Source organism: Heloderma suspectum, chromosome 3, assembly GCF_057233095.1.
Source record: "Heloderma suspectum isolate Gila_16-S chromosome 3, 16-S_ref, whole genome shotgun sequence".
Taxonomy (NCBI): Eukaryota; Metazoa; Chordata; class Lepidosauria; order Squamata; family Helodermatidae; genus Heloderma; species Heloderma suspectum.
The window spans coordinates 222320360-222337074 of NC_139460.1; the positions used below are offsets into that span (position 1 = coordinate 222320360).

Consider the following 16715-nt stretch of genomic DNA (forward strand, 5'->3'; position numbering starts at 1 on the left):
TCGTTGTGATCCTGCATTTAAAACGAAAGCAGAAAGCCCCATTTTAAATGCAGGACTTTAGGCTGGTGTAGAGATGCCCACTATCTTGATTTGTTCAGCTTCCAAACAACACAGGCATTTAAGCAGGCTTTTGAAACAACATCAACAAACCATTAACCACCATTTGATCATGCATTTGGAAATGTATGTGGAGACCATTTGGTCAAAGGTATCCACAGACCACGTTTAGTCTTATTATAAGAAAGAATGATCTCAGGCTTGGATTTGTTTTATGAGACTCCTGCAGTTGTATGCAAGAAAGGGAAATCACTGTCCTTCCTTCCTTTGCTATATAACCAAGTGTCAAATCTTTTTGAAAACCAACAGTGCTGCTGTTTACTCATCTAGGTTCATGGGCAAGGAACACATTTCTGGTTTGCTTGTTTGTTTTCCAATAGGCCAGCCAGAATCAGTTTTTTTCTTAGCCGATTCCCTGGCTTGTGGTACAGTGCACAAATGTTATCAGCTGTTACAGTTCATCTGAAACCCTGTAAATGTGTGGGATACTTTCTCAATCACTGTCTGGCCTAGATTTCAAGCTTGCTGGAACATCTTCTTCCTTCCCCTTAAGCATGTCAACATCATAAACATATGATATTTTGGCATTGCAACACAGCCAGAATTTTATGCCATACTTTGAGGGTTTGGATGGCAGACATGTATTGGGCATCGTTCATTGATCTTATTGGCCATCTTTCATATCATATGAAAGATGCCCAATATAATTCTCATATGATATGAAACATTGTAGGGAGCCTCTCAACAGGGGTCAAAATTACCTCAAAAGGAGAATAACTAAGTGTTGCTCAAGATGAACTTTGCAAACAGATATGATGAAAAACAATTTTTTTCCCCCCTGGGGCACAAGGAAGGTTCTAACTGTGGGGAAAATATGCTTTAAAATGCAGGTTTGTTAAGCAGTTTTGTAAACCTGTTGGGTACTACTGATCTCTAATACAGTCTGTAGTGATAGTAAGAAAATTTAGGGTGCAATCCTATCTAGATAGGCGGCCGCCTCCGAACTCAGAGGCTACTGCCTATCCAAAGCAGGGCAGGAGAAGCGCGGAGGGGATCGTTCCCTCTGTGCTTCTCCTGTCCTGCTTTTTCTGCTAGACAGTCAATTGTGGCTGTCTAGCCACAGGAGCACGGAGTGGGGAAGGAGGCTGCTGTACGACACATTGGATGTGTTGTACAGGCAGCTACAAGCTCCCCACCCTGGAACGCCCCCAAGCCACACCACTTTCTGGCCCCTCCGCACTCCTCTTGCAAGTGTGGAGGACGGGGCTGTTCTGCGCTGCCTCAAAGGCAGCACGGAAGTGGTGGGAGGTCAGTTTTCCAGGAACCAACCTCGGAATGCTGTCTAGCAGCCATAGGGTTGCGCCCTCCATGTCTATTACGAAAATAGACAAAATATTGTATTTTCACCTATTATGCTCCTTTCTCCCAAGAAATGGAAAAAAACTACAACCACACACAGCTTTCTGATCTAAGCATCTGTAGACATGAAGAGTAACTAAAAAATTAAACAGCATTTTGTGGGGTCTCTTTGATTCCTAGCATCTTATGAGCACAGTTTCCAGTTTTTTCCAGCCATTCCAATAGGGATAAAATTGACTTCAAAAGCTGTGAAGACAAACACATAGATTTGAAGGAGGGGGCTGGAATACCACATGGCAATTCAAACCTCCTCATGGCTGAGGAATAGCTGGAAGATGGAATAGCGGAAGACTTGCATGAAAGTGTTATGATTTTTTCTCCCAGCACCATCTGGATGAATTTGACCCCACCTATTGAAGGAGGGATAAACTGAGTCCAGTGAGTTTTGTCTTAATCTATTTTCTTTTTTTTTAATGAGATTTTAAACTCTCTTCTCAAACAATTCCCATTTATTTATTTATTTATTTCTATACCGCCCAATAGCCTAAGCTCTCTGGGTGGTTTCCCTGTCTTCATAGAAGCTAGGAGGATCTCCTAGTTCAAATGGACAGGAAGGGGAATGATGTGCATACATGTGTAGAGCTCCTTCTCATGAAGAAAGATCCTGATTGGCCCAGAATTCCCCACTGGTGTTGGAAGCTCTCTCCACACCTATGTCTGTATATATACAGGGACCCTCATAGAATCATAGAATAGTAGGGTTGGAAGGGGCCTGCAAGGCCATCGAGTCCAACCCCCTGCTCAATGCAGAAATCCAGGTCAAAGCATCCCTGACAGATGGCTGTCCAGCTTCATCTTGAATGCCTCCAGTGTGGGACAGCCCACTACCTCCCTAGGTAATTGGTTCCATTGTCGTGTTGCTCTAACAGTCAGGAAGTTTTTCCTGATGTTCAGCCGGAATCTGGCTTCCTCTAACTTGAGCCCATTATTCCGTGTCCTGCACTCTGGGATGATGGAGAAGAGATCCTGGCCTTCCTCTCTGTGACAACCTTTCAAGTACTTGAAGAGCGCTATCCTATCTCCCCTCAGTCTTTTCTTCTCAAGGCTAAACATGCCCAGTTCTTTCAGTCTCTCCTCATAGGGCTTTGTTTCCAGTCCCCTGATCATCTTTGTTGCCCTCTGAACCCTCTCCAGCTTGTCTGCATCCTTCTTAAAATATGGCCCTTCACATGGCTGCCTGTGTTCCCCACAGCCAGTGGGGAACACAGCAGGCACAACAGATAAAACACAACACAAAAGCCTCTGAAATACCTCAAATTGTATTGCAAACTGGCAGGAGGGGAATTGTGTCTCTTGTTATGAGTGGTTGGATGCACCCTACCCAATAGGTTACACATGCACATTCTGTACAACAATATTAAATAAACAATGCCAGCAAGCTGCAGTTCAAGGACTGGGAAAATTAGATTTCCTTGCAGTGGATGTCTGATCCAGAGGAAAGCCACCTGTATCTCTTGCAACTAAAGAGTTACAATTCATGTGCTGCCATCATCATCATCACCACCACCACCACCACTACTATTATTATTTAGTCTTGACCGCCTTTCAGGGCAGAAACCCTCCCAAGGCTGCTTACAACAATAAAACACATAATCATTAAGATATTAAAAGTGATTAAAACATAAACACAATAAAAACAGCCATATGAACCAACAATAAAAACCAGCAGCAACAACAGCAAAAATAGCAACAACAGCTATCATATCTGGAGCATTATTAAAATAATATGTTTTCAAGGCCTTCTTAAAACACCTGCAATGATGGAACATGGCAGACCCCCGATGGCGACTTATTCCAAATGTGTGGATTTTTTTGTACAATCCATACAGAAAATACACCGGTGAAGGATCTTTAGCCCACCCAATGTTGTTAGACTCCAACTTTCATGCCCCAGCCAGCATGGCCAATGGACAGGAATGATGGGAGTTGTAGTCTACCAACATTTGGAGGGCCACAGGTTTCCCCGTCCTGGTGTAAAGCAAGCAGATGGAGAGAAGGCCTATTGCTGTCCATTAGCAGACCTCTGGCCAATTTCTAGTGGATGATCTGGTGCCTGCTTGTTGGGAGGCCACTTGCAAAGAATGCCGGACAAGCAGACCATAGAAAGCCCCTTGCTAAGGCACTTTTCATGTTAACAGGAAAGCATATTTAGGACACGGACTGGTCGTGCTGTTATCGTGAAGAGATCTTTTGTAACTTCAACAGGCCTTGGTGGACCAGGATTCTAATTAAAACAAAATACAGTCAGACAGCCACACAGGAAAGTTAGCCTACCTGTGGTGTAATGGATTTCTGAACTCGAACAAAGCAACTTCTTGACTGGATCTTAATTCTAGTCTGGAGATACCACAATGTAGCATGCGGATGTCACTCACAATAGTCGTTCCGTGAAAAGGGAATAGCTGCTCAGTGAGACTTTGCCCCAGGCAAGTATCACAGTGAAGATCGCTTGTTCTAAGAAATCAAGATTTGGGTACATGTCTAATACATTCGCAACACAGCACTGAATTGCAAGTTATTTTCATTTAGCCAGACATTGCAATCCATTGGTGGGGGACTGAGCCTTTGATTTTGAAAAGAACCAGCTATGTCCTATTCCAGTGGACTGTTCAGATCTGCCTCCAGGAGGACAGAAAGGGGAGACTGGCTACTAGACTAATGTTGATTCCTAATAATATTCCCATGTAAACCCAGATAATAGATTAATTCCCATTTCACAGTGAGGTTCCTTCTCCCGCAGCCCAGCCCAGCCCAGCCCAGCCCAGCCCAGCCCAGCCCAGCCCACTTCTCTGTTCATAATGTAGATGCTGGTCTCAACGACACAATACATACCTTCGCTCCCTTTTTTTTGGCAAGGTAATTTTCTGCCTGCAGAAAACATTCAAGGTGGAAAAAAAATTACTGCTCACTTGTGATCATTTGTCATCCTCAGCTCCTGAACAGGACATGCGGGCTGACAGTTTGTTAATTGAGCTTTTCCAACAAGGCATCGTAAAGTTTTATTTCAGCAAAGACTGTGCTTACTAGCCAACCTGCATTATATCACGCAGCTACTAATGCCATTTCTCAGCTGAACACACACGTATGCTTTAGGGTTTGTTTGTTTTTAAATGACCAACTTCTGTCAACTTCCTCAAGTTGTTTTTTTTGTGTGGAAATGGGCTAACGTTACGGTTTCCCTGTGACACACACATGCTAGTGTTCCTGGGAAAGACCATAGCAGCATTTAATTGGGCTGAACTCAGTGGTCCCCAATTTTGCCTTCCTATTCTTGGCTGGTGAATTGGGGTGGGTGGGGGATTTTCCAAATTCTTTTTTTGGCGGGAGGAGGATCATATCAGGTGTTAGTGTCAGTGTCAGTGGTGTGAATCTTCCTTTTTTCCCCTTCCAAGGCATGTGCGAGAAAAAAAAGCCCCCTCCCCAATTTCTCCCTTACAATGCTCTGGAATGTATAACCAGGTCATTACAGGGAAAGCAAAATGGCACCCCAGCCACTAAAAGAAGAGTGTTGGTGTTACTGTTGCAGCCTTTGGCAGCAGAAAAAAAGGAAGACGTCTGTCACCAGACTAAACAGTGAACTCCCCCCGATCCTGATGGTGAATTTGTGCTCCTCCGGACAAATAGGCTTTTTTGGAGGAGTTGCAAATTTCACTGCCTCATCCCAAATTCAGCCAAACATGTTCAAAGGATTTTCAGCTTGGCCCAGTTAATCTCTAAAATGTGGTCAGTCTTAATGGAAATTACACTGAAGAAGACTGTTCCTCAAGCCTAGATTTCTTGGTGCTGGTTGTGGTTACCCAGTGATCATCTTCATATATTCAGAGAAACCTTTTTTCATAGTGATCCAGGGTGAATCCTGACAATGAAAGCAAGTTCTCAAGTTAAACTCTAGCACTGAGATGCCCAATGTGGCACCCATGCCCCCTCCCTTGCTGTACACCAGCCCCCCACTCCTGATTTTTAAATACCTTTTATACATTTATTTTAAATGTAACTTGGAGGCATGGGTGCCCCTTATGCCAGGGTTTCCCTTATGACCTGGACCCCCTGAGCAACTCCTTAAGGATCTTTTGCCTCTGTAGAAGCCCCACCTTCTTTTTTTTACCTTCCCCTTTCCAACAATGTGGAGTTTAGGCTGTAGATGTGGAGTGATTGACACACCAGATACAGGGTTTAACTACAACAGTTTACTGGTAAATTAAAGCAAACAAATCACAGCTAAAGGTATTTACACAATAGAACTGAGTGATACTAAAGGCATTAAGAGAAAATAAAAGTCGCACAACACAAGTGCCTTTACCCTAGCTGTACTTAGACTTCTCTAGGCTGCTTCTTCCTGTTCCCCCTTCAGGCTCTGCTCTTTCTGACTCTGCTCTTAATGGCTGTCTTGCTCTCTTTATATACCTTCTTCCCTCAAAACTGAAAGTACTGCTTCAAATTTGAAGAAATGAAACCTAACTGGGGAAATGAAACTAAAACTTAACCAGGGAAATGAAACTCCTCCTCCCAGGCATACCCCTTCCCCCAAAAAACTCCAGGCCTTTAGGCCTGGCCTTTTTCTTTTCCTTGCCTCTGTAGGCCTCAAGCCTTCACACATACATGCTGCAAAGGATTAGCTTCCAGGCTATCTTTATTTCCAAGAATGCCTCTTGGCCCATTATTCTTAGAAAATAAATATGGCGGCTGGCTGTAGCCCAATGCTTCATTCTCAAGTGTGCTCAACTGCCCAGGAAAAAGTAAGCTGGGATTGGTTGGGACCATCCAGGGGTGAAGGCTAGTGTGTGCTGGGGTGGAGAGCAAGGTGTAGTACTTTTCCTGTACTGCGTGTATTTTATCTTTTCGGGATGTGAGTGCATGTTAGGTTTGTTTTGGTGTGGTGTTTTGGCTTGGTTTGTGTGTGTGCTTGCCTGGGTCATGTCTGTGGGACTGTTTTGCCTCTTTTGTTGTTGTTGCTGTGGTGTGTGTTTTGACTTTTTGAGTCTGTTTTTGCCGGGTGGGGTGAGAGGGAGGGTTGGTTGGTGTATTTTGCCTAGGTTTTTTGTTATGCTGTGGCAGTGTGGTGTAGGTGGGCACATTGCCTGTGTGTATTTCTCTGAGCATTGCCAGTAGGGATGGACAGGCACCCCCTGGTCTGGGTTCTCTGGGCGCTTGCCCAGCCCCTGCCCCCGCTCGCCAGCCCACCGGGCTGCACTTAAGCCCTCCCCTGATGTTGGTAAGCAGCCCGCAACTTACCTGAGCCCGTCTGCCTCTGTGCCCACATAACTTATATGCAAAAAGCGCTGTGCATCACCCATATACTCACAGTGCTATTTTGCGTATATCTATGGGCATGGGCTGCTGATTGCCATGTTTTTTAAAAACATGGCAATTGGGACAGAAGTGGATGGGTCTGGCTGAGTTGCGGGGTGCTTACCAAACGTGGGAGGGTGGTCTGGGGACCGGCGGTCCGGGGGAGGGCTCAGTGGGTACAGCTCGGGGGGCACGGGTGCTGGTGGTCCAACAGATTTGGACACTGAAATTGGTGCCCGCACCATCCCTAATTGCCAGTTTGCCTTCTGAGAAATGAGTATTTTGTTGTGTTTTATTGGAGCAAATATGTGATTTGCCATTTGGGGCTCAGATCCAATTTCTGCCATGTATTCAGTTTCTTGACCAAGTTACTTCTGTCTGACCTTCATTAATTTGCCTTCTGTGAAATCAGCATTGGAGCAGAAAACTGTGGGCACGAGAGAGTGGCATGATGTTTTGGAGCTCAGACTCCACTTCTGCTCTGTACTCATTATTCTTGGGCAAGTGACTTTTCTTTTAGCCTCATCAGTTTGCCATCTGACTGGCTATGCCTACCATGGCAGCCATTTTGCAAATGAGACCCCCCCCAGCAGCCATTTTGCGAAAGCACCTGTGACACTTTCTCAAAATTCCAAATGTGTCCATTGGCCCAAAACGGTTGGGGACCCCTGGTCTACACTGAATGGCTGTGGTTGTTCAGATTCATTTACTTTTCGGCCAGAATAGATAGCAATACATTCTTTAGTATTGTCAGAAAGGAAATAGAGGTTGCAATCTTATATATGTCTACTCAGAAGTTAAGCCCCATTGAGTTCAAGATAGCAGACTCCCAGATAAGTGGGCAAAGGATTGCAACCTAAATCTCTATTAGTCTTTAGTGATGTATTGTGCATGTATATATGACCTTTGTTTCATCATGGAACTCAAGGCAGTGTATGTGAGTCTCCTAGGAGACCTCCGAGTCAGTGCCTAGGAGGTCTCCCCTCTAGGCACTGACTGGATCCAGACATGTTTAGCTTTAACAATGTACCCTCAGATCCTGCTGAAATTGGTGGGTACAAATGAGTGATAGGCAAACTGCCCTGTTCAGGCTCACCCACCCACCCACCTGGCTTGCTACTCCAGTGCCAAGTGCCATACTGTGGAAAATACCTTTCCAAGTGTGCCTGGCTCACAGCTGCCTCACCACGCTGTGTACCAGAATGGGGAGGGAACAGCAAGAGAGCTCCTTCCATTCTACCACCAGAGTAGCAAGGAAGATTATTAGATGTGTGGGCTGGAAGAGAGTTTGGAGACACCACTTCTGTATGACAAGGAATAATAGAAAATAAATCAATGTAATGGCTGGAAAAACACGAACCGTTAATTGTTACAGGACACATTATTATCATCATCTAATTCAGTGATTCTCAGACTCTATTCCAGGGACTAGTACTCTGCTGTGGAAGGGGGTTAAGATCACACTGAAAATCAAGCCGCTACGTAAGCGGCATACGCTACTCTGTGCCGTCGAAGTGGGGAGTCTTTGTGCTTCACTGATCTCTCCTCTTTTTGTACAGCATTATCTGTCCAAGGGGGAGTAAGGATACACTGGGATTCCTTAATGCTGCCCGTGTTCAGGGCCATCTCAGAAACATCTCAACTGTACAGAAAACACAGATCCCACCCCCGAACAGGAAAAGAAGTGGGTGGGATGAGAGGAGACCATAGAATCATAGAATAGTAGGGTTGGAAGGGGCATATAAGACCATCAAGTCCAACCCCCTGCTCAATGCAAGAATCCAAGTCAGAGCATCCCTGACAGATGGCTGTCCAGCTTCATCTTGAATGCTTCCATTGTGGGAGAGCCCACCACCTCCCTAGGTACTTGGTTCCATTGTCATATTGCTCTATGAGTAAGGAAATTTTTCCTGATGTTCAGCCGGAATCTGGCTTCCTGTAACTTGAGCCCATTATTCCGTGTCCTGCACTCTGGGATGATCGTGAAGAGATTCTGGTCTTCTTCTCTGTGACAGCCTTTCAAGTACTTGAAGAGCGCTATCATATCTCCCCTCAGTCTTCTCTTCTCAAGGATGAAGCAGCCTCTCTCCTCCTAGAGCTTTGTTTCCAGTACCCTGATCATCTCCGTTGCCCTCCTCTGAACCCTCTCCAGTTTGTCTGCATCCTTCTTAAAGAGTGGCGCCCAGAACTGGACACAATACTCAAGACGAGTCCTAACCAATGCTGAGTACAGGGGAACTAGTACTTCCCAGGATTTGGAAGCTATAGTTCTATTAATGCAGCCCAAAGTAGCATTTGCCTTTTTTGCAGCCACATCACATTGTTGGCTCATATTCAGCTTGTGATCTACAACAAGTCCATGATCCCTCTTGCTTGTAGCATTGTTGAGCCAAGTATCTTGTAACTGTACATTTGGTTTCTTTTCCCTAGGTGCAGAACTTGGCATTTATCCCTATTACATTTCATTCTGTTGTTTTCAGCCCAGTGCTCCAGCTTATCAAGATCACTTTGAATTTTGTTTCTGTCTTCCAGGGTATTAGCTATCCCACTCAAGTCTGTGTCATCTGCAAATTTGATAAGCATTCCCTGCTCCTCTTCATCCAAGTCATTAATAAAAATGTTGAAGAGCACTGGGCCCAGGACTGAGCCCTGTGGTACCCCACTCGTTACCTCTCCCCAGTTTGAGAAGGTCCCATTGATAAGCACTCTTTGAGTCCGATTCTGTAGCCAACTGTGGATCCACCTGAGAGTTGTGGATCAACAGACAATATTAACTGGGCTACCCTGCAATTGTAAGAAGGCTGTTTGCCCATTTTCCTGGGAGATTTTACACGTGTGTATGTATGTATGTGTGTGTATGTATATACACACACACACACACACACACACACACACACAGAGTTGAGTGCAGGAGTGAAGAATCCCTCTAGTTTTAGTCCAGAAAAAAACCTGTCTCAGGTGTTCTTAGGTTTGATACAGATGGGAAAGCTGTGCCAGCATGGCTCTTCCACTATTCTTTGGTGGTTGGGTCCTATAAGAATTAGGGGGGTAGTCTAAATTTTCTTCTCCCTTCTCCAATTCTGGGTGTCAAATTTTCACCCAGAAAATCCAATTCCAATTGTGGGTGTCAATAAGATGGAAGGCATACAGCCATTCTTTATGTAATTCTGACACCCTGTGAAGCTGGAAACGTTAGCAGAGTTCGTGTCCTCAAGGCAGAACAAATGAGTAAGAAACATTCTCCACTACTGCAATAAATCTGTGAAACGTTTGAAGACTTCTCATGATTTATTTCCTTTAAATAGAGGACAAGTAGGTTAACTATACCGAGTTTTATTATATCAATGTATAATTCATAAAAAAAATAAACTGATATTGGTGGCGGGGGGATGACGACAAATAATGACAATCCTACAAACTGGACTTTAAAGCCTCCACAATACTCATGGCTGATTCTATGCACCCATCAAAGTTGGAGTGAATAAATCCATCACCTCCACAGACAAGGAAAGGTTTAGTATGAAGCATTATTTGTCCTGGACTTCCTGGGAAAGCTCTGGTAACCTGTAATAGAAAACGTGTGGGAATAAGAAAAAGTAACTATTGATGATACTGCATGACATATGAGTAATTTGTATCTCAAGGAAAGGTGCGTTCATTGGAAGAAAGTCCCTTTATTTTAATAATAATTGGCATCTATCACAACAAACATTTAATGCTCTGCCATGATTCAGTAATGTACTTTATGACATGAGGAGGAAAAAGGAACTGAAATCTCTATGACATTCATGAAAGCCATTCGTCTAAACTATATCTGAACTACTGATGTGGCTGAATTTCATACGTCCTACCCTGAAAATACGACTCTTCGCAAGTCCTAACACTTGTCTCTAATCAAATATGAACAGCAACTCCCTTTCTGTCTCCAAATTCTCTCCAAACCCATACTTCCACTAATCTTCCTCACTACTCTGGTGGTGGAATGGACAGAGCTCTCTTGCTCTTCCCTCCCCATTCTGGTAGTGCAGCAGCTGTGAGCCAGGCACACTCAGAAAGGTATTTTCCACAGTGTGGTACTTGGCGCTGGAGTAGCGAGGCAGGTGGGTAAGCCTGAACAGGGCAGTTTGCCTATCACTAATTTGTACCCACTAATTTCAGTACGCTGTTGAAGCTAAGCATGTCTGGGTCTGGTCAGTGCCTAGAGGGGAGACCTCCTAGGAGACTCACATAAACTGCCTTGAGTTCCATGATGAAACAAAGGTGACATATGCATGTACTACACAAATAAATAAACAAACAAACAAACAAATAGATTTATACTTGAAAAAATTGTTTGCATGGTCCATACCCTTGTCTTATACCAATTAAAGCTCTGCTTACAGGTTTCTTAGTATGTAGTAAAGTGGTACCTGTTTAATTTTCAATGCTACTCATTTTGGTTTGGACAAATATCTCAGAAATTCCTTTGCCATGGCCATTGTAGCACATTTTAATGCTTATGTTGCACATTACTACCTATTCCATTTCCAAGTAATTTTTGAAAGCAGAGCATGGAGAGGTAGGGGGGAAGTTGTTTCTAATCTAGTACAATTATTGCATCTTTGCAGCTCCAGAGAGCTGTCTCAGTTTCCCACTCCCCATAAGCCATGATACTGGTGTACACAGGTTTGTATACACCAGTATACTTTTAAAAAAGAAAAAAAAAGAATAGAACTAAAGAGCTTCTTACAACCCCAAGTGGGGAAAGTGCATATGTACAAAACACAGAAACAATGGATGTAATCCAGCACACTTAAAATATAAATGTACATCCGGCCTGTGATAAAGTATATACAATATAAGTTATGATAGAAGAATTCTCTGAACAGTGAAAAATGGCATTGTGTTTTTCCAAGCAAAAGAGGCTCTCCACATTATTCCCTGACTCAATTTTGTTGGGAGAGGAAGGGAATAGATTCCTTTTAGCATCAGTAGACCTGTTTACAGAAGGGAAGTACAATATAAATAAAAAGGAACACGGACTGCAGTTACTGCTGATGCAAATGGAAATAACTGTTTATATGTTTATAGATATGGAATTTGTCTAGGCTTTTTAAAAGGACAGATTAATGTCAACAGGGCAAAACAGCAACCATCACTTATCGAAACCTTTGACTCAGACGGAAGAAGTGACATGGAGGTACTTTACCTTGAACTACGGATATGCCCACCAAATCGTGGGAATATGTATGAAAATGTGGCTAGAAAAATGGACTACAGGTGAGTGGGTGGGCAAATGCCAGCCCCATCTTCCTTTCCCTTGGTCTCAGCTTTCCTTATCCTGCACTCTTAGCCTCCCCCTGCTTCTCACTTCCCTCCTTTTCCTGCTCAACTGATCTCATCTGCCTCTTCCACCTAGGGATGGGTGAGCATTTAGGTTGGTTCATATTTTGATAAGTTACCACATTTTTCAAATTTCTTCATGAAGGGGGTGGAAAGAATTTGAGATTAAGAAAAACTTGACTGAGGGAGAAAGCAAAACTAATGTATTTGTTCATCCCTACTTCCATCCCTTCCCCTCCTTGCTTATCCTTGCCAACTGTTCTTGTCATTTGCTTCCCATCTCTTAGCCATTACTTCTTCCACACCTCTTTTCCTAAGCTGTCTGCTTTTTCCTCATGTCTCTGTTCACTACCCATTCACTACAAGGCACCTAGGAGCTTTCTCCTAGGCAAAAGTCATAATAACCAGACTTAGAATTTGTGTAGCATCTTTGAGTGTTCAAAGCATTCGTTTTCTGTAAACTTTATAACAACCCCATGACAGTTGCAGTGAAACTGGCTGAATATTATTATTCCCCATTTTACAGATTGGGGGATGGGGCTGAGAGAAAGAGACTTGCTTAAAATCATGTATACCACAATCTTATACACGTCTACTCTGAATTAGGTCCAGTAGAGTTCAGTGGGGCTTACCCCTAGAGAGGTAGGTACAGGCTTGCAGCCTTACTGTTGCTGTGGCAGGGGCAAGATATGAAATGGAGGCTTCCTGATTTTTATCTCAGGGCCAAGCTACATCTAATGACAAATGCATTACTGGAAATCGTAAGTATGTTTTCTAAAACATCAATTAGCAGCTGCAGGGGGTGGTCAAGATCAGGACCATGGTGTGTGGGTCTGGAAGAAAATGCTGTGATTTGCCCTGGGAGGCGAAACTTGCATTGGCATCAATGCGAGCTTCCTTCCTGGAGCAAATAGCAGCTTTGCGGGGTTTAATTTTGGCTCCGTGAGAGGAAAAGGTCAGACCTGCTGCACGCTGTGGTCCTACTCCCCTCATCCTGGCTGCTATTTAGATTTAAAGAAACACACACCTAAAAATACACACAACTTTCATTGACCCATTTAGCATCATATGTAGTTTGGTTGTTAGTCTCTCAGTCACTACACTACATCAGCTTCTCCTAGGCCACAGGTTTTATTCTCTAAGCTGCCCTGAGAACTTTTTGTTATAGGGTGAGTGAAGGGAGAAGAGGTTGCCGATACTCCCTGCAGTGTAGGCAGAATTACCCAGGTAGACCACCACCACCCCTTACATCCACCTCAGCCTGAGCCAGAGGAGTCTCAGATCTTCCAGGACACACTTAGGGAGCAGAAATAAGGGTCCAAACCAGCACCCTCTATTTCAAGTCCCCAAACTGAAATTTTACACAGCAGCAATGAGCCCAAGCAGAAGGCTCTGAGTTTAATACTGAGGTTTGCCTGGAAGAAAGCACACACAGCTCTAGAGGTATAGATGAAGTGTATTTATATAGGGAAAAGGGAAAGGGATAAAAGGTATACAAGAATCAGAGAAACCCTTTGGAACAATGCTCCAGGCAAAAATAACAAAGCAATACCTAAGCCTATCCCATATGTTACCTAAGCAGGTGTTCCAATAGACAGAGCCCAATCCAGGATCCAAGAACTCACAAGCCCGAAAGCATGTTGGCACAGATAGGCAAGACAAATTGGCAGCTCCAAGCCTCCCCCTTTTATGCTCAGACCCGACAACTCAAAGATTTCAAGGGACCAATCACAAGTCGACTACTGTAGCTTCCCAAATCCTGTAAGGGAGGGAGACATGTTCCCTCAGGAATGCAGTTGAGATCATTCGGTCCCAATTAACTGATTCTACTCTGGCCTTGAAGGCTGGAGCTATCTTGAAATAACAAGACTCACAGACACAGGTGGTTACATCACTACAGGCCATTTCAACTTAGCCAAAAGAGTGGTCACACAGTTACAGCACAAAAAGAAAATGGAGTTCTTCACTTAAAGCACAGAGCCAGAACAAAATTCTTGACAGGGTGGACTGCAAATATAAAACTAAAATAAAATAAATTATCTGAACACAGCCAGGTACCTTCTCCTCCCAACGAGCAAAGATGCATAGGCATAAAAGCACCCCCCCCCCCGGCTTATCTACAGAGATATTTGCATCTCACAGTCTTTTGTTTTATGTAATTTTTATGGGATTATATGTCATTAGCCTTGTATAACAATGCCAGTGATAACATATACAATATGCCTATTACTTTTAAAATCTAACCGTTTTCAGCTCTAAACTGAATTCAGCTTCCTGATAAAGAATCTGTTAATGCAGACCCAACATCACTCCTGTTCCTTTTATAGGGATTTTAAAACAAACAGAAAAAACATGGGTTAACAGCTTATGAACATTCATGGGAATGTAATGCTCAGCCTCATGATGGAGACATCTCTTGTTAACCATTTTTCTTTTATTAATGTATTGCTTTATTTTATGCTTGTTTATCGCTAAACACTGCAACACGAACTTCTGAAAAACTTTTACTTAGAAGGCAGTTGTTAACAAAGAATACCAGCTGCTGTAGCACAAAAATGGACAAAATGTGTGAAGATGTGGCTTTTCTGACAGCATGCTGAAAATGTCAAGTATAACTGAGGGTAGAGACTAACGGGGCAAAGAATCATGGGTGCTGTTAATAGTTGCATGTGAGGACAAAACAATAAACATGGCAGAATAAGCTCTAATATTTGTGCTCTCTATTGTAGGGATGTCAGAGAATTCTGCCACGGATCTCGGTGAGGCTGAATGCCAGTGCATTTGGGCCTCCAAACTCCGTGGCGGAACGGCCTGCCCCCCCTGCCCCCCCACGGATCCCCCCTGGGATGAGACTTACCTGTGGCGGATCTTCCGGGCTCCGGCGGCTGCTAGTCTTCCATTTGCGTTCCTTCTTTTTGGCCGTCTTTTTGGCCGCCATTTGCGTTCCTTCTTTTTGGCCGTCTTAATCTATGTAAATATTTACATAGACTATGATGGCAAAAATAAAGGGGAACGCAAATAGCGTAGCAGGCGCTATTTGTGTTCCCTTTTGATTCACCGTTTTAGCCTACGTATTTACGTAGGCTAAAACGGTGAATGAAAAAGGGACGCAAATAGTGCCCGCTACGCTATTTGCGTTCCCCTTTATTTTTGCCGTCATAGTCTACGTAAATATTTACGTAGATTAAGACGGCCAAAAAGAAGGAACGCAAATGGCGGCGGCCGTAGCTGCCGCCATTTGCGTACGTGGATTTTGGTTTTTTTACCCAGAGCCCTCCACGGCCAGAAATCCAGCTGCGGATAGCTCTGGCCTGGCTGGCTGCTCTGCGGAGCTGCCGCAGAGCACAGCCGGCCGTTCGAGGATTCCGGGGGGAGGAACGGAACGCCTCCCCCACCGGCGAGGATTCCGGGGGGAGGGATGGAACGCCTCCCCCCCCCATAAACATAATCCACAAACAGGTAAGTCACTTTCATACATCCCTACTCTATTGTCACGTTTTTCACTGTGACGCTAATTTTTACAAACACTGCCAGGCAAGCTTTCCTTGCCCCTTTTCTTATAGCTCTGTCTACTGTTTAATGAATCAAACATATAGTTGTAATATTGCCTGAAATTTACATCTTCTGGCAAGACCACAAAGAGAAGTGTTGCATATCAAGTAATGGGGATCAGGCTTACCTGTTCATTTTCCTTTATGCGTATCATCTATAAAGCCAGTACCTACCCTCACCGTGTCTAAAGGGGGTGTAAAGACGATGGCAGAGGTGTGATTGTATGTAAAGTGCCAGAAATGTCACAATATTGTGTGAAAGTGGTTAAATAGCCAGTGTGGTATAGTGGTTAGAGTTCTGGACTGGGACTCAGGCGATCCAGGTTCTTGACCCCACTCAGCCATGAAGCTCACTGGATGGCTTTGGGCCAGTCACTGACTCTCAGCCTAACCTATTTGACAGGGTTGTTGTGAGTATAAAATGGAGAGGAGAAGGACCATGTAAGTTGCCTTGGGTACCTTGCAAGAGGAAACCAAGCAGGATATAAATGTAATAATAAATATATAAAATACCAAAAAGCAGTTTGATGGCATGGTATTTCTGACTGGTTCTGTAACTGTTTGTTGGAAGTTTCCCTCATGCAGATCAAAGACAATTGCTTGCCGATGCATACTCAAGATGTGTGCGAATCTGCTGTTAAGGCGGTAAATGCTCATGCTTTATTTATTTACATCATTTATATCCTGCACCTTGCCATATTCCTAGGGTAGCTTACAAGTAAGATAAAAGTTAAACTATACAATACAAAAATATAACACAATACAAAATAAAAACACAGTAAGACTAAGCATAGCTGCCGATCCAGCAGATGAAAGCTCTTGGGGACACAGCATTCCTTCCAACTGCTTATCAAGGTAGAAAAATTAAAATACCTGGGAAAACAAAAAATGTCTTAATCTGGTGCTGAAATGACATCAATTTGGGCACCAGATGGGTCTCTCTGGGGAGAGCAGTTTTATTTCTAGTATTATTATGTGCTGTTGGTGATTTATCTTGGTTTTTATCTGACTTGTTTTATTTGACTTGTTTTATTGCTGTTTGTGTTTGTATGTTTTCAATTTCACACCACCCAGAGG

The 16715-nt window shown here is 43.7% G+C and overlaps 1 protein-coding gene across 6 annotated transcripts in view; it reads right to left on the minus strand.

Moving 5' to 3' along the window:
- Nucleotides 1–1889: 1889 nt before the first annotated feature.
- Nucleotides 1890–16715, minus strand: part of RNLS (renalase, FAD dependent amine oxidase) — a 158416-nt gene continuing 143590 nt past the window's right edge. For 2 of the 6 annotated variants that reach the window (XM_084845749.1, XM_084845747.1), the window contains exons 7-8: nt 4309–4344; nt 1890–3930 (exon numbers count right to left, since the gene is read on the minus strand). In XM_084845749.1, coding sequence (XP_084701875.1) covers nt 3910–3930; nt 4309–4344 — 57 coding nt within the window. In that variant the 3' untranslated portion in view covers nt 1890–3909. Of the gene's footprint in view, nt 3931–4308; nt 4345–5651; nt 10330–16715 lie in introns of those variants that run through there. The other 4 variants (XM_084845746.1, XM_084845745.1, XM_084845744.1 and 1 more) reach the window with 3 other exon arrangements.